Source organism: Dasypus novemcinctus, chromosome 26, assembly GCF_030445035.2.
Source record: "Dasypus novemcinctus isolate mDasNov1 chromosome 26, mDasNov1.1.hap2, whole genome shotgun sequence".
In the NCBI taxonomy this organism is placed as follows: Eukaryota; Metazoa; Chordata; class Mammalia; order Cingulata; family Dasypodidae; genus Dasypus; species Dasypus novemcinctus.
The window spans coordinates 19,626,274-19,648,834 of NC_080698.1; the positions used below are offsets into that span (position 1 = coordinate 19,626,274).

Consider the following 22,561-nt stretch of genomic DNA (forward strand, 5'->3'; position numbering starts at 1 on the left):
GAAAAGTGCAAACAGGGGCCCGGCAGGCACTTACACGAGGTCTTCGAAGCACAGGGTGGGACCCACCACGTTGGCCGCTCCGCTGAAGATTTTAAACGCGAAGAAGTTGGCTGGGCAGGGCTTGCTGTTGCTGCACTTGGTGTGCACCACTCCTGGGGAGGGAACAGATCGGCCTGGGTGGGCAGTGGCTCGGGAAGGGGTTAGGGTGGGAGCAGGGCGGGGCAGGTTGGGGCTTAGCCCTGGAGCCTTCACCAACCCCCCACGCCCGGGAGAAGTGCCCTTTCTGGGCTCCCACGGTGCTAATAGCTCCTTTCATAGGAGGTCCTGGGTTTGGTTCCTGGTGCCTCCTAAAAAAAAGGCCGACGAACAGAGAGCAGACAGTAAGCACTAACAACGAGGGGGGTGTAGGGAGAAATAAATCAATAAAATTAATTTTTAAAAAATCACATGCAATACCGGGCCTGAGAGCCTGTCCATGTGTCTGTCTGCCTTGAATTGAGCTTTTTTGGGCTTCCGGTCCCAGCACGGGCCTGGTCCAGCGCGGGCCCTTGGGGAGGTGTGTGGTACCAGCGTGGTAAATAACCCAAGGCACCGCGGTTTAGGGTGTCTCCTGAGAACCTATCTTTTGGGCCACGGCGGCCTTTTGGGCTCCCAGAGGACCCTGTTGACAACACCCTGGGGGCCCTAGGATGGTTAGGGGCACCCCTTGCCAGCTGGGTTGCCTTGGGCAAGTCCTTCTACCTCTTTGTATCTCATCGTCTGTAAAATGGGGTACTAGTGAGGATAAATGAGCCTGGGTTAACGCGCAGCGCGTCGGCTATTATTATCCTCCTCATCCATTCATTCATGCACGCACGAGCACCTACTGTGTGCCAGATGCTGGGACTTCACAGGGAACGGGCAGGCGGTCCTGGCCCTCCCCTCTGTGCTTAGCTCTGCACTTGGAATCCCCTGGCACTCACAATAGGGCACCTCGGATTATTGTGCCTGTTCCCGAGACCCTTGTCCTCTCCGCTTGCCCCCCCCAGGGCACACCCAGGAGACCTGTGGATGGGACCCAAACACAGGGCGCCTGAGCCGCACAGCCCTGGGTGGGCCCTTCGCCTGTTCAGATTTTACCTGCGCGCTCAGCCTGGCAGGCTGTAATTTATATTCCTGCGTGTTGTCAACACTGCCTGCCGGTTCAGAAGGCCCCACTGGGGAGGACTGGACAACGTGGAGTTAGGGACTTTTTATCGGCCTAGGGAGAGCGGTGCCTGCACGGCCTGTCTGTCCTCCAGTCCCTCGGCGGGGCGGCAGGGGGCTGCCAGTGGCGGGCTTGGAGCAGACCCGCAGGCGTCCCCGTAAGAGCTCACGCACGCCAAGCCTCGCTGTGTGCTGGCCACGGCGTGCTGGCGAGCACTTTAAGCGTCTGTTAGGTTGTTTCAGTAACCGCTGTGCCTGGCATACAGTAGGCACTCAATAAATACCCACCGACTGAACACGGCTAGCAACTGGGGCCAGGCGGAGCCTGAGGACGACGTGATCAGGATGACGAGGTCTGCAGGGCCCCCTGGCCCCGCCTTTACGTGGAAGGGGAAACGCGCCACGTGGCAGGTGGGGTCCTGCCGCGCTGGGCCGGCCCCCGGCCTCTCTGAGGAGGGCTTGCCAGGAGCGCACGCCCGTAACAGGGCACCCTGCTGGCCCGCGGCCCCCAGGGCCCAGTGGGAAGATCTGGGAGGAAACGCCCAAGCCCCCGGCCAGGGTGCGCCCACGCAGTGCGTGTAGGGGGAGGTCAAACAGGGCACTGTCACCGGAGTGCGGGGACAGGAAGGGGAGACCCCACGGAGACCCCACGGGGGCTGTTTAGGAGAGACTGGGCTGGAGGCGGGGACCACCCCCCGGGACGGGACCCCAGGAGGAGGCGAAACAAGGGCGTGGTGCTGGGGGGTCCTTGGCCAGGGCGCGGGTCCTCTTCTCCCGTGGCCCTCCGCCCCCACGGCCCCCCCGCTGCTCCTCTCCTGGAGAGGTCTGCTCGCTCCTCAGCCCAGGCAGGGATTATTCCAGGCCCCAGGGACCACCCCTGGAGTTTGCCCCGAGCCTAATCAACTGCAGCTAAGTCTGATAAACCCGATGTCAACAGGCCAGCTTAAGCAAGCTTTTCTGGAATTGATTTTCTGACCATCCAGCCTTCACCGTCAAGCCGCTGGGTGAAGGGTCTTAGCCACTGAGAGAAGGGGATTTGCTCTCTGGGTTCTGGCTGAGGGGGCTGCCCCACCTCAAACCCTGAGGCCTAACTCCTAGCGGTTGCTCAGGGTTGGAGCTGGGTGTCATCAGGGGCACTGGAGCGGGGCGCCCCAGTCCTAGCTCCTCCACTAACCTGCTGTGTCACTTGCCAGAAATCTTTCCCTCTCTCTTTGCCAACTGTAAAACGAGGGGAGTGGCCTAGATCTGGGATGTTAAATAGTTTCCTCCTAAATGTCCGTTTGGATCTACAGTTAGAGGCTTACAGATTAAGCTCCTGAGGCTGCCTGGGGCTTGGAGGGAAAGAGTGCTGGGATTGATTGGTGATGCCTACCGTGGGAGCCGGCAGCGGGGAAGGCAGTGCGAGTGCCTGGATTTGCCACCTCCCTAGGAGACGCTATCTAAGTATTTGTTTGGGACGGAGATGCTGTGAAGCTACATGTCTACTTCAGAATGTGATTCAGGAGGCCTCAGGGGCCTGGGCTTGAGGGTGTGGGATAAATGGTTTGTGTGGATCCATATAGTCCTTGCTCTCTCTAACCCCGCAGTGCAGTGAGGCCCTTCTCAATCGGGTAGAATCCTGTTCATGAAACTGCATCTCTCGGAGTGGCCCCCAGGTTGGGGTAGGGGACAGTGGGGACCCAGAAGTGTTGCTCTTGCAAAGAGGCATTGAGAGGGTGGACTCTGGACCAGATGAGGAGGTTGGCTCCTGCTCCACTGCTTACAGCTGCATGGACTTGGCCCTGAGACACCGTCTCAGCCTCAGTTTCCTCATCTAGCCACTGGGGATAACGCAGCAGCACGTGGGATCGTTGTGAGGATTACGGGAGGTGCCTGTAACGTGCTGAGCAGGGGCTGGCCCAGTGCCTGGCACGCGGCATTGCTGCTGTGGCCGGTGTTCTGCTGTCCCGCTCCCGCCTTCCCAGCGCCTCGGCAGCTGAAGCCCAGACGGCCTCGGGTCGCTGGCACTTGCGGCCCTCCGGTTCCTGCCCTTCCAGGGCTCTCTCCATCCCACAGCACACGCCCCTGCCGGCCCAGCCAGGGCCTCCCCTGGGCCCCCCGCATTCCTGCCTCTGGCTGCGCACAGCCCGCTCCCTCCTCTGAGAGCCTATACCTCGTTCTCCGAGCCGAGCGCAGCTGGAAGGCCACCCCTTCCCCAGCCCTCAGGAGGGGCGCCCTGCCCAGAGCACTTCCCTGCCTCCCCGGGGACATTTGGCACGTCTGTCCCAGCCAGCGCCCTCTCGTTCGTCCCCGGGGACCCCTCTAACCGTGGCTTTGGTACTTTGCGAGGGGAAACCATGAGCCAGGCCTGGGGTCACTGGGATCTGCCTTTGGGGCTCCCGGCCAGGTGGGGTTGTGCAGGTGCGCGGGCTGGGCAGGGGCAGGTGCTGGGACAGGCGAGGGGGGGAGTGTGGCCTGCGGGTGCAGCTGAGCCGTCCCTTCCAGTCTGATTGACTGAGGGGCCCACCCCTGCCCGGGGCTCCAGGGCTCTGGGGCTGAGGCCTGACGGGCCCTGGACACCCAGGCCCAGGCGCGCGGGAAATGGGGGCGGATACTCACGAGTCTCCTTGGGGGCTGAACCTGCAGGGAGAGAAGACAGAACCTGGTGAGAGAGAAAGGGCTTTGGGCCCCCTGCGCGATGGAGGCTGGGGAGTGGGGAGGAGGGGCGGGAACGTGGTGTGGCCTGGCCAGGCAGGGCCTCCCTTTGGGGGGTATTGAAATGAGCTAAAAGTAGCACCACCTCTGGGAGTCCTTCCTCACTTGTCATGCCTTTACATGTACCCCACATACCAAACACACATGCATAGACACATAAACACACACGCACACATGCACAGACACACATACATACCTCTACCATGCACACGCATACACACAGATATACACACAGATATACCATCCACACATCCATGCACACACAGAGACGCACGGATATGCACACACCCATACCACATACACGCAGGCATACACACCATACCCAAACAGCACAATGCAGACGCGCACACAGACACCCCCCCACATGCCTACACGCATACACGTACACCCTACATGCATACATATGTGCATACACACACTTGCTCATGATTAAAAGGAAGCTATGCTCTGACGTGAGACCTGCCAGAGTTTGAGCCCCAAATCCTGTCTGTGTGACCCTGGCAAGACCTTTAACCTCCCTGAGCCTCAGTTTCCCAGACTGCACACTGGAGACCACAGCCCACACCCTGACAGTGAACTCAGTACGGGAGGGGACTAGCCCAGTGCCTGCCCCCTCGGCCTCAGTGAAGGGGCTCGCTGTGCTGGTGTCTTTTGGCCCACGTCGGCGTGTCCCTTCCTGGTTGCCCACAGCTCTCGGTCACTTCCTGACAACTTGCTTCACACTGTGTCCCGGTTGTTTCAGGGGTTCTATGTCAGCCCCCCCCCCCCCATCCTGGTGGTAAGTCCTAGAGGACAGGGCCCCCTGTTGACAGAAAGCCTAGGGGAGAGAATTCTCCAGGGGCAGGGGATGAGCTGCTTTTGTCTGGCAGCACCCCTTTTTTGCACTCCCCCTCTCCATAGCACCCTCCATGGGCCCTCAGGGGGATGGGGGGCTGTCCCTCCTGGAATCCTCCCACCGCCTGCACCAAGGCCCTAGCAGTAGAGTGTGGAACGAGGTGAAGCAGGAACAGCCAGAGCCCAGGGACACAGAAAGACAAAGGTTCCAGGGGCTGCTGGGTCCAGCCATACCTAAAGCTGGATGCCACAGACTTCCCAGTTACTGGACTCATTTAAACCAGCTAAAGTTGAGTTTGTCACTCCCATCTGAAATTATAGGCTAAATCTGCCAGATAAATCAGGAGTTCTTAATCTCCTGAATTTTGTGCCATGGACCTCTGCGGTGGTGTGGAAAGGTCTATGAACTCCCATCAGAATAAATGTCTCCCCACTTCTCTTGGGACACTTAGCATTTCCTGCTCTAGCAGACTGCAAGTTATTAAATGCGTAAAATAAAATAGATCAGATTAGAAAGAAAACAACTGCATATAAATATAATTAAAATATTAAAAAATAAATTTGTGCTATGGTAATACATGTGCTTCTACATTAATGTATCCAATAATAAAACGGGATCTGCAGATCCAGGATAGGAATCTCAGAAGGAAATGAAAGTTACCCCTTGGTGAGCTTGAACTCCTTAGTGGTTTTTGGTGGCAATCTTCCCCACTGGTAATACATATTTTTTTTCTTTTTTCTTTTTTCATCTGGTTGTGTCATCGTCTTTTTTTGGTGCTTTGCTTCGCCGAGCAGAGGCCTGTGCCTCTCCCTGCCGCATGGGGCGCGGGGGGTGGGGTGGGGTAGGGTGGTGTCACCGCACAGGTCTGGGACACTTTATTCTTTTTTTACCAGGAGGTCCCAGGGATCTACCTGGATCTTCCATATGGTCAATGGGGGCCCAATTGCTTGAGCCACAGCCTCCCACTGGTTCTATTTTCTGCCATTGGAAGCACTGCTCATGACTCTGGATCACGTTATTGGACTTCTGCTATTGTATATTTTGTAATCAGGTCTGCTTGTCTCCCCCACTCAGACTGTGAGCAGGGGTCACTCATTTCTAATTTTGGGGTCCTTGGGACCTAATACTGAGCTCAGCACCCAGTAGTTACTCAAAAGGGGTTGATTTGTCAAACCCCAGGTAGTTCTGTTCTGAGGGGGAAATGATTTCTGGGGTCTCCCCTCACCACTGCCCCTTCTCCTACCTCAGGCTGGGTTCTCCCTTCTGGAGGTCACCCCTAAGTCCTACACCTGCTCTAAGCCTCCCAAACTGACCTGGGCCCAAATCCTCCCAAGCCAGCAGCACAGTGTAAATCTCTAGTGTGTAAAAGCTCTGCCCCTGGCCTGGGGGTATGGGTAGCTACAAAGCATCTATATGAACATATAAGTCGTCCCGACAGGCTGTGGGCCACCCCTGACAAAAGCAGATGAGGCAAGAGATCTCCGACCCTCAACCATGGGGTAGCGTTAAAGATGGGGCAGCTGGATTCTCACTGCCTTGGGAAGCTGTGACCTGGCCTGGGTGACTACAGTTACCATGTGTGACCTTGTCAGGGAAGGTCTTCAAGGAGGACAACTCCAAAGGTCTAAATTCCTTCCCTTCCACCCTTCCTTGCTCAGAAAGGATTTGGATCTGGGGGACCTGAGTTTCCACTTCTGCTCTCACATTCACAAGGGGAACTTGGGCAAGGTTCTTAATCTGCCTGAGTTTCTGTTTTCTCAGATCACACACGAAACCCTGCCATGAGCTCACATTCCACAACTACACCTTGGATCACTCTATGGAGCATTTGTATGGATTCAAGATGTTAGTAAAGAAGCTACCGTCCATTGTCCATTCATCATTCATCCATCCATTGTCCATGCATCATTATCCATCCATCCACTGATCCATCCATCATCCATTCATCTAGCCATTCATCCATCCACCGATCTATCCATCATCCATCCAACCGTTTCTTCATTCATTCAGCAAATATTTACTGAGCATCTGCTCTATGCTAGGCCAAGTGCCTGAGAGATAGATGTAAAAAGATAAAATCTCTGCTCTCAGGAAGCTCACATTCTAGGAGGGTGGAGACAAGCAACAACCAAGTAAATATATAAATAAACAACGTACTGATGGATTGTGCTGATGCTCTGAAGGAGAAACTGGTATGAGAGAGGGTAACCTGGGAGGAGGGGTGAGGCTGTAGCGGGGGTTGTCAGGGAAGGCCCCTCTCAGGAGGTGACATCTGAGCAAAGACTTGAAGGCTGAGAAGGAGCTGGCCATGGATAGATCTGCACAAAGAAGTCTCCATGTAGAAGGAATAGCTTCTTTCTTCCAGGAGGAAGCTACTTAACACATAGACAGTTTTCTTTCTTCTTTCTCCTCTCCCTCTCTGCCTCTCTATCTCCTTCCTATTTTTCTTCCCTCTATCCTTCCTTCCTTCCCTTTTTTTCTTGGTGTCACCTTTCCAAAATGGCCCTTGATGTAGGCACATGTTTTGGCCAGGAGCTTGGAGCACTTCTCTGTTCCCCACAGGCTCCAGTCTTCTTGACAGCCTGGGGAGTTTACCCCCCAGCTCCCCTATCACCTTGCCCAAATACCTGGGTTCCCAAAGGCAGGCTCCCACTCTGCCCTGTCTGGCTGTTCCCTGGGTCACCCATGGATGGAGAAAGGGCTGTTTTCTTGCCCTTCCGTCCCTGGTTGACAAGCCCTGTCCCCACCACGTGCAATCCACTCACCCAGCCATCGGGGCAGGCGGACAGTTTTCATGCTGAAGCTCATATAGCTGCGAAAAAAGATCCATGTGGCAACCATGGCAAAGATGAGGGACAGGAGGCGAACCACACCTGCACAGCAAGGAGAAGCTGCCATGAGACTATGCCGGGGAAACAGGTCATGAGATCCCAGTGGGTCCACACCAGGTCCACACTGCAGACCAGCCCGTGGCTGTGTGGTGAGCCCACACTGCAATATTATGTGGCACCATTCTTCAAAGTGGGTCCACTGGTAGAGAAGGTTAGAAATGTACTTTCCTAGGCTACGCTTACCTCTCCAGAGTAGGAATCTTTAGGAATGGGGGCTGGGAAACTGCATTTTTATACAGCACCTTGAGGTGAGGCCTCAAAACTGTGGGAGGAGAGCAGGAGGCAGGCTCTGCTGCAAATAGCCCTGGGTGAGGAGCACTGGACCAAGAATGTCCAATGCTCAGGGCTACCAGTGGCCACTGTGTGATCATGGGTGGGAGCTCAGCCTTTCTGAGCTGGAGTCCCTCAGTCACAGAGTGGACATAACCACTGAGTTCACGTCTTGTTGGGAAGGATGTTGCAGTTGTCAACAGTAGGCAACCTCAAGGGTGGCTTTGAGGGGCTCTGGTTTCCCCATATGCTCCATCAACTCCCCTCAAAGCCACTACAAAGAACCACCCAATGTTCTCTTAGGAAACTCTTTGGACTTGCTGTGCAGCTTCAAGCAAGCCACAGCTCCTGGTCTCCCCTGCCTCGCAGCTAGATTGCTCCCTGACCCCCATGCATCACTGGTGAACAACTCATCACATGGGTTATACCCTGTCCAGTTCCCTGTCCAACTCCCTCTCTTCCCTATTCAAAGAGGGCCAGGAAGTTGGCTCCACTTTTGTGATCCACTGAAGTTGGATATACCCCAGAAAAGTATGTTCTTAAGGCTAATCCTTCCCGGTGGGTGTATACCTGCTGTGAGTAGGGCCTTTTCATTAGATTTCTTCAGTTAATCCTTAATCCAGAGTGGTTCTTAATCCTTTTACTGGAGTCTTTTATAAACAGGATGAATACAGAGAAAAAAGAGAGAAAGTCATGGAAGCAAGAAGCTGAAAGCAATGGAACCTGGAAGAGATGGGAGAGACCAGCAGGAACCGCCATGTGCCTTGCCATGTGACAGAGGAGTCTGGGATGGCCAAAAGTCAGTCTTCAGGGAGAAGGTATCATCTTGATGATGCCTTGATTTGAACATTTTCATGGCCTCAGAACTATAAGCTTGTAAACTAATAAATCCCCATTATAAAGGTCAACCCAGTTCTGGGATATTGCTTTCTGCAGCTTTAGCAAACTAAAACAACTTTGCATCTCCACTCCAGGACTCTGCCTTGCTGCTGCGTTCTGGATCAAATCCAACCATTCTGGCCTGGCATTCAGGGGTCAGGCCGAATTCTGCTGCTTGGCACTCTGAGCTGCCTCTGAGCATCAGCCCTGTGCTTCGCCCTGAGTTGAGCTCTCTAGCCTTGTTCTGCTCTCTGGCTACTTGGAGTGGGGGAGAAGGGTCCCTGATCCCACGAGCACAGTATGGCTCTGGGCACCCAGAATTCCTTCCTGCCTGGGTATTAACTCACATTTATATCGCACTCATTTTGTACAACTTTTCTGTGCATTCTCGATTCAGCTTCACAGCAACAATAAGTGCCAGATACAATTGATTACTCCATTTTACAGATGAGGAAACTGAGACTCAGGGAGATTGTCATTGCCCCATGGTCACTTGGCTCATAGGTGGTAAAAGTGGGATTTGAACCCCAGAAAGTAAGATGGCTCCAAAGCCTTTGTTAACCCCGTCACATCTGTTTGGGAATATAAATGGGGTGTGTCCATTGCCTGGTGGTGCCTCAGTTTCCCTATCTGTATAAAGAGGTACGGTACAATAGTGTGGACTAGGGCAAAGACCTCAGTCCTGGGGTATGAGAATTCTAGAATAGCCCTTCTTGAGGTAAATATTTGGTCCCTAATTTTCCAACCAGGGTCAGGTAAGACCCTATGATCCAGACGGGTTTCCCATGCCCTTCAGACTGAAGAAGGAAGGTGCTTTCCCACTCTTCCAGGCTCCTCCTGGAATTCTGGCCTGACCGTTTGTGAGCAATATTCCAGTGGACACAGACATCTGAGCCCAGGAGTGGGTGGACCCTGCTGACAGAAAAATGATTCTTAAAGCATTTTCAGAGTCTTAGACTTGCACTTGAGTCTTAGACTCCTAGAACCTGTCCCTACCTGACACTCTCATCCTGTCCAGAAGAGCAGCGTGGGGGCAGCGTTAACCTGTGGAGAGAAAACAAACGGAATTGGAAACGGGAATCTGGAGTCTGAGGATGACCAAGACTAAAGGTTAAGGACAGGTACCTCTTCAGGAGATCACAATCCTTTCAGTTTGGCTCCTTACCACCCTCCTTATGAGACAGGGAAGCAATTCTCCTCCTTCACCCTCTGCCTCATCCCCCTTCACTCCTGCCCCTGAAGGTTCACGTTCAATTCAACATGTCTGAGTTGAATGCAGAGATTGGAAAGCAAAGGAACGCGCAATTGGCAGCTACTGGCTCTTTGTGGATTTGATTTATTCACTCATCTGTGCACCCATTTGTTCACCCATACGTCCATCCATCCATCCATCCATCCATCCATCCATCCATCCATCCACCCATCCACCCATCCATCCATTCCTCCATCTGTCCTTCCATCCCTCCACCCAGTCGACCAGGAGACGATTGTGTTCCTACTTTGTGCTAGCCACAGGGAAACCACCAGGGAGCAGCAGATCAAGGCTGTCTGTGCTGCCCGAATAATGGGAACTGGCATATTACAAGCGAGTTTGGGCCTGGTGCTGTTGATGCATCATCTCCTTTAATCCTTACGCCCTCTGCCCGCTTTAGTGGTGAGCACGCTAAGGCTCAACCATGGTTAAGGCCAGGCCTACCAGAGCTACTCAGCTTGCAAGGGTCAGAGCCAGCATTTGGGTGCAGGTCTCTTGCTGCCAAACCCCCAACATTTGCCATGGCCAATACTTTTGCCTCCATTCTCGAGTCCCGGGAGGGGTGGGTTATCCTCCTCCCCACTGTTCCCAGGGCCACCCAGTCCTCCAGGGGCTGGGCAGTTATGAGGTGACTTGGCAACTTTGAAAACCATTCTGGAGACTTAGGGAACAGGAGGACAGGGCAGGAGGTAATTGTCCTGGGTCTTGGACCTCCCATGGCCAGGCCAAGGGCCCGCCTCCTCTTCTCTGGAAGAATTTGGCCTTCTTTGATTGGAATGACTTTATCCATCCCAGAGTTGTCTTTCTCCTAAGAATCCACACCATCTGACATGGACCCAAAACCCAACACCAGAGGGCCCGGACCCTAGATGGGGGCCTGGACTGATGGCCGGGCACTGTCCCCAACACTCTTTTTGACCCTGGCCAAGTCCTTTTGCCTCCTTAGGCCTCCCCTGTGCATTGAGGTAGTTGGGCTGGATTATTATATGTAATAATAATAATATTTAAACAACATCAATAGTCACAACAAAACCCTATCTCCTTCACATTCTAAAATTGTAAAACTTCTCCCTCCAGCCCTGGCTCTACCTCTTTGGGGCCTTCCTGGTTAGAAAACAGCCGTTGCCCAGCTCCACCCACAGAGATTTTGTAGAATTCCAACTTCCTGAAATTTTAATTGCCAACTTTTGGGTTTTTTTCCCAGATACATAAGTATATTATGATCTTGAATGCACTGGGGATGTGAGCCACAGTCCAAGAGGCAGAAGGATGGAGACAGGGTCAGACAGGCAGGCATGGGCAGACGAACGGACAGGCAGAGCTCTTCACAGCAAGGGAGCACGGGCTGGTGCGAGGCAGCGAAGGAACAGAGCGAGCCGGGGACAAGAAGGGCAGCAGGTGAGGGCAGAAGTACAGACAGACACAGGAAGAACAGACAGAGGGGGGGAGGGGGGAGAGAGGACAAAGGAGGAGAAAGAGACTGAGGACAAATACGCCTGACCTTCAGCTACCCAGGAGACAGTGACGGTGGGAGACAGAAGAGAGGGAGGCACAGCGAGGGACAGGGGGGCACATACCTGGGCAGGGGGCTAGCCTTGGGCCGGCGTGCCCATGTGGAGAGTGGGGCTGGGTGGGGAGGGTGGGAGCAGGGGCCAGTGCTGCCTGGGACCAGGGGGGTCTCCCCGCCTGATGGCCCCTCTTCTCTGGGACCCCAGCCAGCTACTCAGCACCTGCACGGCTTCCTGGTCCCCTGCGTCCCCAACCAGCTCACTGTGTGTGTTCTGGAGCTGGAGCCCAGGACGACTCCCAGAGGAGGTGGGTGGGATGCAGAGAAGGGAAGGAGCGGGGTGAGCCCAGGCAGGGGGCAGGTAGAGAGGGTGTGGCGAGAGTCCTCTGCAGCCGCCCAGACTGAAAGGAACCATTTCTTTCCTCCTTGTTCCTCCTGGGCCTTGTCACAACCTGTTATTCAGGTTATCAAGTCAGAGGACAAAGGTACCTGGAGAAAGGTGCTGCCTTCCGGCATCTGGGCGGGTCCAATGCAGATAAGGTGGCCCCAGGGCTTAGTATACTGTCTCAGCGGGTGAGGGAGGAGGGAGGGCTGGACAGCGTGGACTTCCCAGCTGTCTCTGGGCTCTCCCACTGTCCTGCCCTGCCCTCTCAACCCCTTCTCATCTCTGACTCCAGGTCCAGCCCTGAGTATAAGCCACAGATATGCTTAGTACAAAGTTCACTTGATGAAGGGCTTGATAAATATTTAGAGATTGAATGAATTGGATTCTTGTGGAGAGGATTAAAGCACCAGATAGAGAAGACAGCTGAAGTTCAGAGAGGGCAAGTAACCTGTCTCAGGCCACACAGCCAATTACGGATTTCATTCCTGAAGCTTTCTCTGAGTGTCTCTGGGAGGGCGGGCTGTGCAATAGGTACAGGGGCTAGTCTAGAGCGAGGCATGCTCTGGAGTGTCCTGACGCTAGTCCCTTGGTTTGAACATCGTTCCCCTGTCTCTTTGCCTGGAACACTCCTCATCTTTCAGGTCTCACAATAGAAGTCACTTCCTCTGGGAAGCCTTCCCTGAGCCTCCAAGTCATGGATGCGGAGTTGGGGGGGCGCGCGTCGGTCACAGCCCCCCACCCCTATCATGAAGGGGCTGGCCACTCAGCACTGGGATTCCTTGTGATTGGCTCAGGACTGGGCATGTGACCCACACAAGACCAATCACAGTTTTTCCAGGCACGGCTCTGTGGAGACTGGGGGAGAGAGCCGCTGTTTTCTTCTTGGGGGTGCTCAGCTAGAAGCCTTAGGAGGCTGGAGGCTGCTTGGGGCTGCTTGGACCCCCGTTTCAGCCCCCCTTTCAGCCACTTGTAGACTTGTCCTGCCAGGAGGAGCAAACCCAAGGGGCTGAACCGCTGGGGCAGGTGCCTGTGGTCTCGGTCTTGAGAGAATGAGGCCGTGAGCAGCCTGCCGTGCTGGGGAAAGAGGGTGAACTTTGGGATCGGACCGACCTGCGTTTGCCACTTACTAGCTGTGTTTTTGGGGCGAGTTGCTCTACCTTCCAGGGCCTCAGTTTCCTCCTTTGTACAATGAGGGTGGCACTGGCTGCCTGTCCCGGGAAGGGTGTGGGGCGGCGGCCCGCTGGCTGGAGGGGCGGCTCAGCGCGCCCTCCCTGCTGCCCGCCGGGGCGCCCCGCTCCCGTCCTGCGCGGCCCTGGCAGGGTTCTTACACGGATGTTTGTTTTCCTGCGGAGGCCAAACGCCGTCACAGTGTCCTCCACCTGCGCGCCTGGGCCGTTTCTTAGTGGCCATACGGGGCGGGGACGTCAGCTTCTTCCTGTTTCCTGGAGCCTTCGGAACAGACTCAGCCCCGGCCTGTCTCAGAGCTGAGATGGGAGGGGACAGCGTCACCCCTTCAGGTTGGGACGGTGGGGGAGAGCACCTGGTGGGGAAATAAGTGGGCCTTTCTCCTGCTTTAACCTGGCCCATCATTCCCTGTTGCTCACGGGACAAAGTTTAAGGTTTTATGGGCTTCTAAGGCCTTGCACTGTTTGACCCTTGACGTGGGACTGATTTGCCAGCCTCATCACACGCAGATCCTTCACATTCTGCTGTGGCCTCCAGAACTTCCTGGAATGTACCCGGCTCTCTCCTTCAGCTCTGCGCATGCTGTTCCCTCCATTCGGTCTGCTCTTCCCTGCCTTGTCCCCTTCATTAACTCTCCCTCGTCCTTCAGGCTCATACCCGAACAGCCCCTTGGTTGTTGGGGACCAGGACGGCTTTTCTCTTTCTTGACCAAGCTGCCAGCCTCGCCCCTTGTGTGCCGTTCCTGGCCCCCGCCCCCATCCTGACGACCCTGAAACTGGTCTGCAGCTGTGGGACTGCAGAGAAAACCAGCCCAGACTGCAGGTCGGAAAAAGGGGAAAAAAACCAAGCTCAGACTTCATTCTAATTATCAAACGTGCCCCGGGCCTCCCCGTCCCCTCCCTCTCACCCAGGCCACCCAGGAGCTGGGAAGGCTTTCTGGCTGGGTGGTTCCTCGTCGCCTTCCTCCCTACTGGCCCTTTCATTCCAAATGGCCTAATTAATCACCAAGGAAAGCATTCTGAGCCAAGTCTCCTAACTGCAGCCTCAGTAAATCTCTCACCCATCCCAGTGATTAACCCCCCTTACTATCTTCCAGTGTTTTTTTCTCCAACCTGCTCACAGCCCTTAAAAAGCTTGCTGTCCTTTGTTTTGGGGAGTTGAGATCTACTCTCTCTCCTCTGCTTCAACAGACCCTGAATGGTCATTGGCAGCTGTTTAACACTGTCCAGTGCAGTTTTTGGTTTGACATTGGAAAGACAGAACTTAGGCGCTGTTTCATAGCCCATCATAGAGATCCAGGCTCAGCCAACAGTCATGGCTGAATCAGCCCCAAGTCACAGGTAAAAGGTAAACTGAGCTCTGCTCAGCATCTTCCTTGTCATGGAATTAGCTGGGGGTTAAACCTTGCTGTATGTTTATCAGGTCATTTCTAAGGAGGTGTGAACTTGGGACCAGACATGGAGCCTAAAGAAATCAAGTTGCAGTTAGCACCAGCACTTGCTTTTCTGGGAGAAAGATCTGGCCATACTTTTATTAGCTTTAGTTCTTCACCTTTTCTAGCACCTACTGGCCATCAGTTTTCCTTCTTCCCCAAAAGCACATCCCTAATTGCCTGGGACTCCTCCAAAGCAGGAAAAAACCCATTTAGATATTCATTGCCAAAGAAATGGCAAACATGTAGCATACACACTGACTCCTACTTCTCCTGTGCCCATAGCAGACATCAACAATCGATCATGACACTTTTTCTCATCCAAATTTAGCTTCAGAAATCTTTTCCATATAGCACTGTTGCCCTAAACAATCAATTCTTCCTCCTACCCTAGAGGTGTGTGAAGAAGAAAATAGCAGATACTCACCATTCTAGGGCATGCCCTAGTGTTCTACTGCAAGAACCTGTGACATCCCACCCAAGAGATTTCTCATGACCCACCTGGGGTCAGGCTGGGAGAGCCAGATGGTTACAGCCCCAGGGCCAGCCCTTGGCCACGGTGACCGTGAGGGAGGTTTGCAGGCTCATACCCTAACTTCCTCATGTCTGTTGGGTCAGGCAGGAGGTGTGTCTGCTCCCACAGTTCCCCAGTGGGGTTGAGCCTCAGCGGCCCACAGTAACCTTTTAAGGTAACCATTTATTAGCTTCCTTCCTCTCCCGTCTCACTTCCTCTGTCCCCTACGATTGCTACCTGGTGTCACCTCACAATTAAACTACTTTTCCTATTTTGTTTTTTCTGGCCTACCTCTGGGGGAACCGACTCGAGACAGTATAAAATTGGTCGGTCCTCTCCCCTCAGTCCTTCCCGTTCCTGGGCCTCCCCGTCTTCCACAGCAGTTCCCAGAGCACCACCCTCCTGACTCCCTCTCACCCGTGGGGTGTGTGTGTTGTGTTCTCGTTCTCTTCTTCCCAGGTCCAGGTCTTCCCACCTGGCAAAAATCCAGGAGCTTCTCTCTCCAACTGAACGACTTCTTCCTCTTTGCTCCATGCCCAACAATGCGCATCTCTCCTCTGCTCAGACTTTAGAATCTAATTAGCCTCCTTTGGAAATTCTAGCTCAGGCTCCTTTCCTCTCCATTCCTGGCAGTTCTGTGGCCTGAGGGTCATTGCCAAAGGCAGGAGGCACTGTCTGTTCTTCCGTGGGCTTCCTTCTGCTCCACCCATCTCCTCCAGCAGCACTGCATGAGTCGGGATTCATTCTGCGTGTGTGCGCACGGGTGCGTGAAGGGGGAACAGGAATTCTCGGGAGGAAATGACATGGTCTGAGGGAGAGCAACTCGGAGAGGCAACAGTGAGGGAGAGAGATGTAAACAGAAAGGGAAAGAGAGACACTGAAAGACAGAGAGGGGGAGATGTATTGACGGACACGTGGGAGCGGTGCCCACGTTTGCTCACACAAGCGGATACGTAGTGTGTGCATACATACACACACACACACACACACACACACACTTGAGTCGGGCTGCCCAGTCCTGGTTGCTCCTGGTCCTGAGTGTCCCTTCCTCCCCCAGAGCTGTCGTGAACGCTGCCCATCATGGCCCAGGCCGAGCGAGGTCGTCAAAGTAGCCAGAGGCCACCTCTCACCCTCTAAATGGTCCTCCTTCTAAACCCCGGGTATTGAGAGGCAATCATTGATCACGTCACCCATATGAGGAGAAAAACAGCAAATAAATCCATCAACGATCAGACTGGTGGCTCAAACAATTTGTTCCAATGACATTCGGAAGGAAATAAGCCCATTATTTCCATTAGGCCCTGTTTTAATTTTATTTATTAGTTCTAACGTTTTCTCCAGCTCTGGCCAAGGGGAGAATTCCTGGGCCCTGCAGAGCTGCAGAGCAGGAAATGGCAAGCAGAGAAACTGCCCTGAGGGTTTGTACTTCCTGAGTTCCTGGGGCTTTTCCCAGAGAGAAACAGACACGCAGCACCTTCCACACGTTGGGCCCTCTCTGAGACTCTTCCTTGTTTTAAGTAATTTAATCCTACAACAACTCAGTGAAGAAAATGGGGAAACTGAGGGACAGGAGGTCACACAGCTGGGATGAGTCAGAGGCTCTGAACCCAGGCAGTCTGCCTCCGGAGCCTGCATTCCTAACCACTTTGCTTTATTCCTCTAGATCAAGGGAAGACAAAACCTTTTTCCGTAAAGGGTCACGTCATAAATACTTTAGGCTTTTGGGCCACATGTTCTCTGTCATGACTGTTCAGCTCTGCTGTTCCAGCCCCAAAGTAGCCTTAGACTTTGTGTAGATGAGTGAACATGGCTATGTTCCCATAAAACTTTATTTACAAAAATAGGTGGTGGGTTGAATTTGGTTTGTGGGCCATAGTTTGCTGACCCGTGCTCTAGATGTAGCCCCATTTGTCCCTGGTGGACAAGAGCCCTGAATGCCCCCTGGGCTGACTTTCAGCCTGTCTGGCTTTGACTCAGCCAAGGTGATGGAGAAGGAAAGCTTCTGTGGGATAAGAAAGAATTTCTAAGATTCTGCCTCCCCCAGCTGGCCCCACCTCAGGGGTTGACCCATGAGCCCCCTGCTTGCTTTGAATAGGTCAGCTCCCTGTCCTCTGACCTCACCCGGGTTTCACCGGCGACCCTTCCCTCAGTTCTCCTGACTAGATGATTCCCAGAAAGTGCCTTGTTCGGTGCCTGGCTCCCAGGAGCCCCTCAGTGAATGGCAGCTCTAATCATATTCACATCTCCAGGCGGGCAGAGGCCTCCTCTGGCCTGGGCACTGAGGGACTGTGAAACCTGGTGGTCAAGAGTGGGGCCTCTGGGTGCCTGTGGGTTCTGCCATGGGACTGTGTCTCTCAGCCGTGGTTTTCTTGTCTGTGCATGGCCATCAAACCAAGTCAATGAAGATCAAACGTGAGAACGCACCCGAAGTGCAGCACCCGGTGCTGTGCTGTACCTGGGAAGAGCTCAGTAAGGGACTGGTATTGATTAAGCAGCTCCCCCTTTCCCTCTCCCTTGGGGATGCCCCCTGTGCTCTCTGCCCTCCCTCCCCAGTAGGTAGAAATTCCATCAGGATGAGAAAAGGGGGTGTGTCTGAGTGGAGCATGGGCTTCTCCAGGCCCTGCTGACAGAATGGCCTGACAAAGGAATAAGCTGTCTGACCAAACACTTGGAACCATTCCCATGCCTCCACTGTCCAAGGGGATGGGATCATTTCAGCATCCTGGGCATCTTTGGGTGCTTTAGCCCAAGAGGTCAGTTTGAACCACCAGGAATTCTCTTTGCTGAGGGCCTGCCTATGGATCAAAAAGAGGAGTAATTGGGCTGCCTGGAGGACCTGGGCTCATTCCCTGAGCCACGGCAGACCCACTGCTGGCCTGTCTGAATCACTTGAGTAGGTCCAGCTTGAAGAAATTCACCTCACATCCCATGGAAACCTATTCCTTTCCATCAGCGGCAGCTGGGTTTTGGCAGTTTTGGTTAACCAAGATGGTGGCCTCCACAATGAAGTCAATGGGATGTGGGAAGGCATGAGGAGATGTCTTACATGGGAGGTGTAAGAGATCTTACTGAGGGAGAAATAATTTAATAATATTCACAGTAATGATACCAACAGGTATTGATACAATAATGTATGTATATTATATATATATATTTCTTCCAGTTTTGAGCCCTGAACCCTTCCATTTAATCTTCCCTATAATCTTGTGAGGCAGATTCTAGATTTTACAGACAAGGAAACTGAGGCTTAGAAAGGTTAAGTGACTTGCCCAAGGTCACACAAGTAGAATGACCTGTGTACTATTGTCATCTGATTTACTTTAGTAACTATCATTTAATGAAGTAGAGAGGTATAGAGCCAGAGTGTGGTGGGCATCTCTTGCTTTGGTCATGTCTTCAGCGTCTATTCCCCCTACTTCTGGTGTCCACCCTGATTTACCTTTGGGAATCAACCCCCCCACCCCATGCATTTGGGTAGGGCTGACCCTGCTCCCTGACTTTAGGGCTGGCAACATGGCCCAGGCCCAGCCAATGATTGTGCCCAAAGAATATGGGGTCAGAGACGGGCAGGTGGGCCAAGGTGAGGAGATCAGAGCCCTTCAGGGCTTCTGATGAACTTGCCAGGAAAGAGGCACTGCCTTTCTGCTGGGGTTGCTGTGTTGAGACAGCTTAGTAGAGGAGATGCCTTCTGTGCTGAGGACAGCCTACCTGAAAATAAAGCAACATGGGGGAAGGAAAGGATCCCAGCGACAGAGTTCTGGTGACGTCTTTTGAGCCCCTAGATCCAGCCTTGTCTGAGGTCAGTTATCTCTGGACTTTTCCTTTACGAAAGCCAACACAGGCCCTTTATAGGTTGGGCTGGTTTGAGTTGGTGTCTGTCACTTGCAACTAGAGGAGTTCTACTTGGTACACATGGATTTCCCACTTCAAATCTCAGTTACACCTGTGAGAAAGACTCAAATTAAGTTCCACCCTTTCCCTTCCCTCCTGAGATTTGGCCATCTCAGCCCTCAACACTTGGCTTTTTCTCTGTGTCTTTAGCAAGGCCTCCTGATGGCTTCTCTATCAGAAGCTACCGTGCCCCATCATTCCTGACATTTTCATGGGAAGACTCTCCCTCCAACACACAACAGTCATGTCAGCAGGAAGATCCAAGCTCTTGGCATGATGCCCCAGACCCATCATGGCTGGGTCCCAGCCTCTCACCTCGTTGGTTGACTCCCATCTCCTATCTCCATGCTTCAGCCCATGTGGTTTCTTCCACCAGGGCTGCCTTCACGTCTCTCTAGGGAAATCTGTACTTTCTGGAATCCTCACTCCTTTGTGAGGTCTTCCTGCTGTGGCCTGTGCTCTTTCCTCAGCTGGGGATGGGGTGGGGCAGTCGAGTGCCGTGGTCAAGAGCATGTACCCTAGAGCTGGCTTACTGGGCACAGAGCCTCTCTCTAACCTGCAACCTTCAGCAACTTATCTCACCTACCTAGGCCTCAGGTCTTCATCTGTAAAATGGGGATGAGAAGACCTACCATGCAAAACTGTTATTAAAAGAAAGTCCATGTAAAGTACTTAACACCAGTTAGACACGTCGTCGACCCTCGTCCATTAGTATGATTGCTGTTTGTTTCGTACACATTGTTCTGACGGTGCCCCATAGCCCATCTGATGGGATGTGAGCTGGCCAAGCCAGTGTCCTGTCACTTCTCAGTGCCCAGCACCAGGCCCAGCAGGTGCTTATGCCATCCTGTATTTGGCACCTTCCCGGTGCTAGGCATCATGGTTGGTGCTTTATGCATTTATTCTTTTTCAAAATCACATCAGCCAGTCCCCAAGGAAGATATTAATGTCCCCATTTTTCTGAGATGTCAGGTGAGGATACTTGCCCAAGATCACATGGCCCATAAAAGGCTGAGAGCTGGGACCTAAACGCCAAAGGCCGTCTTCTCCCAGGACCTCTACATCTTCGTCATCCCACATCCTGCAGGGGCGGACCTTGGTGTCCCTATCTCTGCTTCCCAGAGCCTCTGACAGCAGGGGGTTGGTGCCCGCCACACGGGGGTCTGCCCCTCCTCAGGGTCCAAGGCCTGATGAGAAGGATTCTGAGGCTGGGTCCGGCCACCACTGCCCACCTGAAGCTGTGCTGGGCCTGCCGTGGTAGACGCGCTGCTCTCGTCCATGGCAGGGCAGCTCCCACAGCCCAGGACACAGAGGAAATCCATGGCTTCGAGCATCTCCCACCCCAGCCAAGTGTCCATGAGTAAGTCTGGCCCTCTCAGCTCTGGAAGCTCCCAAATTCCAAACAGAAAGGAATTACTAGGTGAGCAATGGGGCCTGTGTGTGAAAAAGTTGGCTCAGAAACAGGTATGTACATGCTGATCATGAGGCAGAAGTCCCTAAACCTCCAGATGGGCAGTAGCAGACTGACAGACAGACAGATGGGGGCAAAACTGGGCAAAGGCAAATACCTCCACTGCCCAGCCCCACCCCTTCCTCCCCCTTCCAGAGCCCCCCTCTTCTCCCCACACTCCCTTCTTCTCTTGGATTCTCCAGGGACCACATTCTTCCCTCCCCTGCACTCCTCTCCTCCCCAGCATTTCTTGGCAATTCTGGTCTCCTCAGAGAAGTGTGCCCTGATTCCCAGCTATCTCCTTCATGGCACGTGTCGAAATGATTCTAAAAACCATCATCCATGTGTGCTGTTGTTTACCTTCTGCCTAGGACCTCGAACCGTATCTGTTTGTTTCTCTGTCTTGTTAATCATTGTGTCCCTGTTTACCAGACACCCAGGCAGTGTCCAGTTAATGCTCATTGAATGAATCATCATTGAATGAATCTCCTGTACCCGGTCCCCCCACTTCCAGCCATGAACTTAGAATCAACTGTCTCCTAGGGGCAGGGTAGCAGAGTGGTCGGGAGCACACACCTTGCAGCCAGACTGCGGTGGAAAGTTATTTAACCTCTTGATGCCTTAGTTTGCCCATCTGCAAGGAGGGACTACTATCACTTTAGATGTGGTACGAAGATTAAACAAGTTAATACATATAAAGCACGTAGCACAGAGCCTGGCACATAATAGGGGCGATTTTATGTGTTTTTGCAATTATTATCATAGATGCCCAGACAGTGAGGACTACAGGGACCCAAAGGGAACATCCGGACTATCATTCCTATTTTACAAATGAGGAAATTGAGGCTTAGTGAAGGTAAGGGACTAGCCTAACGTTACACAGCTTGAGAGGCCACTCAAAACCACATGCCTTTGTTGTATATTTCCAGATCATTGTTTTCAGAGAACTGGGGTCAAAGAACAACATTCCTTCCTTCTTTATTCATTTTTAAAATATTCGTGTAGCTCATAGTTGATGCTCAGAATGTGTTTGTTGGATGAATAGATGAGTGAAAGAATGAATGAACGTTAAGGGGCCTCTGTGGTGCAAGAGGAAACTGAAGTGTGGGTGGGCAAATCCCCAGCTTGAGTACCCCAGCCCTCCTTCGTGTGTCCATGGCAGGCATAACTGATCAGTCACGGTATGCCTTTGCACCGAGCCTGGACCCAGCCTCAGAATCCTTCTCATCACATTCCACTGTTAATTGATCAGACTTGGCCCCACAGATGATCTCAGAAACCTCTTTGATTATGCGGTTTCCTTCTTCCTTTCCTTTCCTTACTTCCTGCTCAGGCTTCCTCCTTCTTGTTCAGGGTCTTTCACTTCTTATTGTCCACTCTTCCCACCTCCATTTTCCTTTCTCTCAATAATCTGGACCCAGAGGTCTAGCCCTTTCATTCTGATGAAAACCTACCTGAGGGCTCAAGACTCCCGCTCCTGCCTCATGGGGATGGCGAGATGATCCGGCTGGTGCCTGGGGTCCCCGAACCAGGCACCCCGCTTCTCCGGACCAGGCTCCTGGTTCTCAGAGTGCTTGGAGCTTCCCAGGAGACCCTCCTCCAGGAGCAGGTGGCCCAGCGGGAGGGCCAGGGCAGCTTAGGGGCACATGAACGGGCCAGCTGCTCCGGGCCGTGCCCAGCCTCTGCCCTCCTTCCAAGCGGCTGGAGCAAACTTTCCCTGCCCTGTTAGGCAATCTCACCAGGAAGGAGGAAGTTTAATCTAAGTGCTCTCTTGGGAGGAAATGGGTCTCCAGTCTTGGCCTGGCTGCAAAGCCACCTGGAGCCCCGAGCTCAGGAAGGGGGAGAGGAGCTCTGTCTTCCCCACAGAGCTGCCATGGCTGCCACAGGGAAGGTTCTTAATCAGGAATGAAACGCTGCAATGGCTGCTTTAAAACAAACTGACGGGGCAGCAGGTGGAGCTCAGTGGCTGAGCGCCTGCCTCCCATGTATGATGTCCCACGTTCAATCCTGGGTACCTCCTGAAAAAACAAACAAACCCACCACAACAACGCAAGCCAGTGCTAAGCTGCCCACCTTTCCAGGCAGGCCAGGGGAGCACCGAGGCCCTGGGCTAGGTAGGGCGACTGAGGGCTGCCGGGGAGGACAGTGAGCCTGGGGCAAGCCCCGCGGGCAGGCTGGGTGGAGGAAGGAG

General features: G+C 53.5%; 1 protein-coding gene across 8 annotated transcripts in view; it reads right to left on the reverse strand.

Moving 5' to 3' along the window:
• The window catches only part of FAM3D (FAM3 metabolism regulating signaling molecule D), a 37,085-nt gene extending 14,993 nt beyond the window's left edge, over window positions 1-22,092 (reverse strand). The window contains exons 1-5 of one of the 8 annotated variants that reach the window (XM_004477747.5): window positions 21,825-22,092; window positions 9,751-9,798; window positions 7,480-7,587; window positions 3,784-3,804; window positions 35-152 (exon numbers count right to left, since the gene is read on the reverse strand). In XM_004477747.5, the coding sequence (XP_004477804.1) occupies window positions 35-152; window positions 3,784-3,804; window positions 7,480-7,587; window positions 9,751-9,763 (260 nt within the window). In that variant the 5' untranslated portion in view covers window positions 9,764-9,798; window positions 21,825-22,092. Of the gene's footprint in view, window positions 1-34; window positions 153-3,783; window positions 3,805-6,871; window positions 7,035-7,479; window positions 7,588-9,750; window positions 9,799-11,583; window positions 11,962-12,002; window positions 12,114-13,226; window positions 13,293-15,446; window positions 15,591-21,824 lie in introns of those variants that run through there. The other 7 variants (XM_023584444.3, XM_023584445.3, XM_071212126.1 and 4 more) reach the window with 7 other exon arrangements.
• Between the last annotated feature and the right edge of the window lie 469 nt (window positions 22,093-22,561).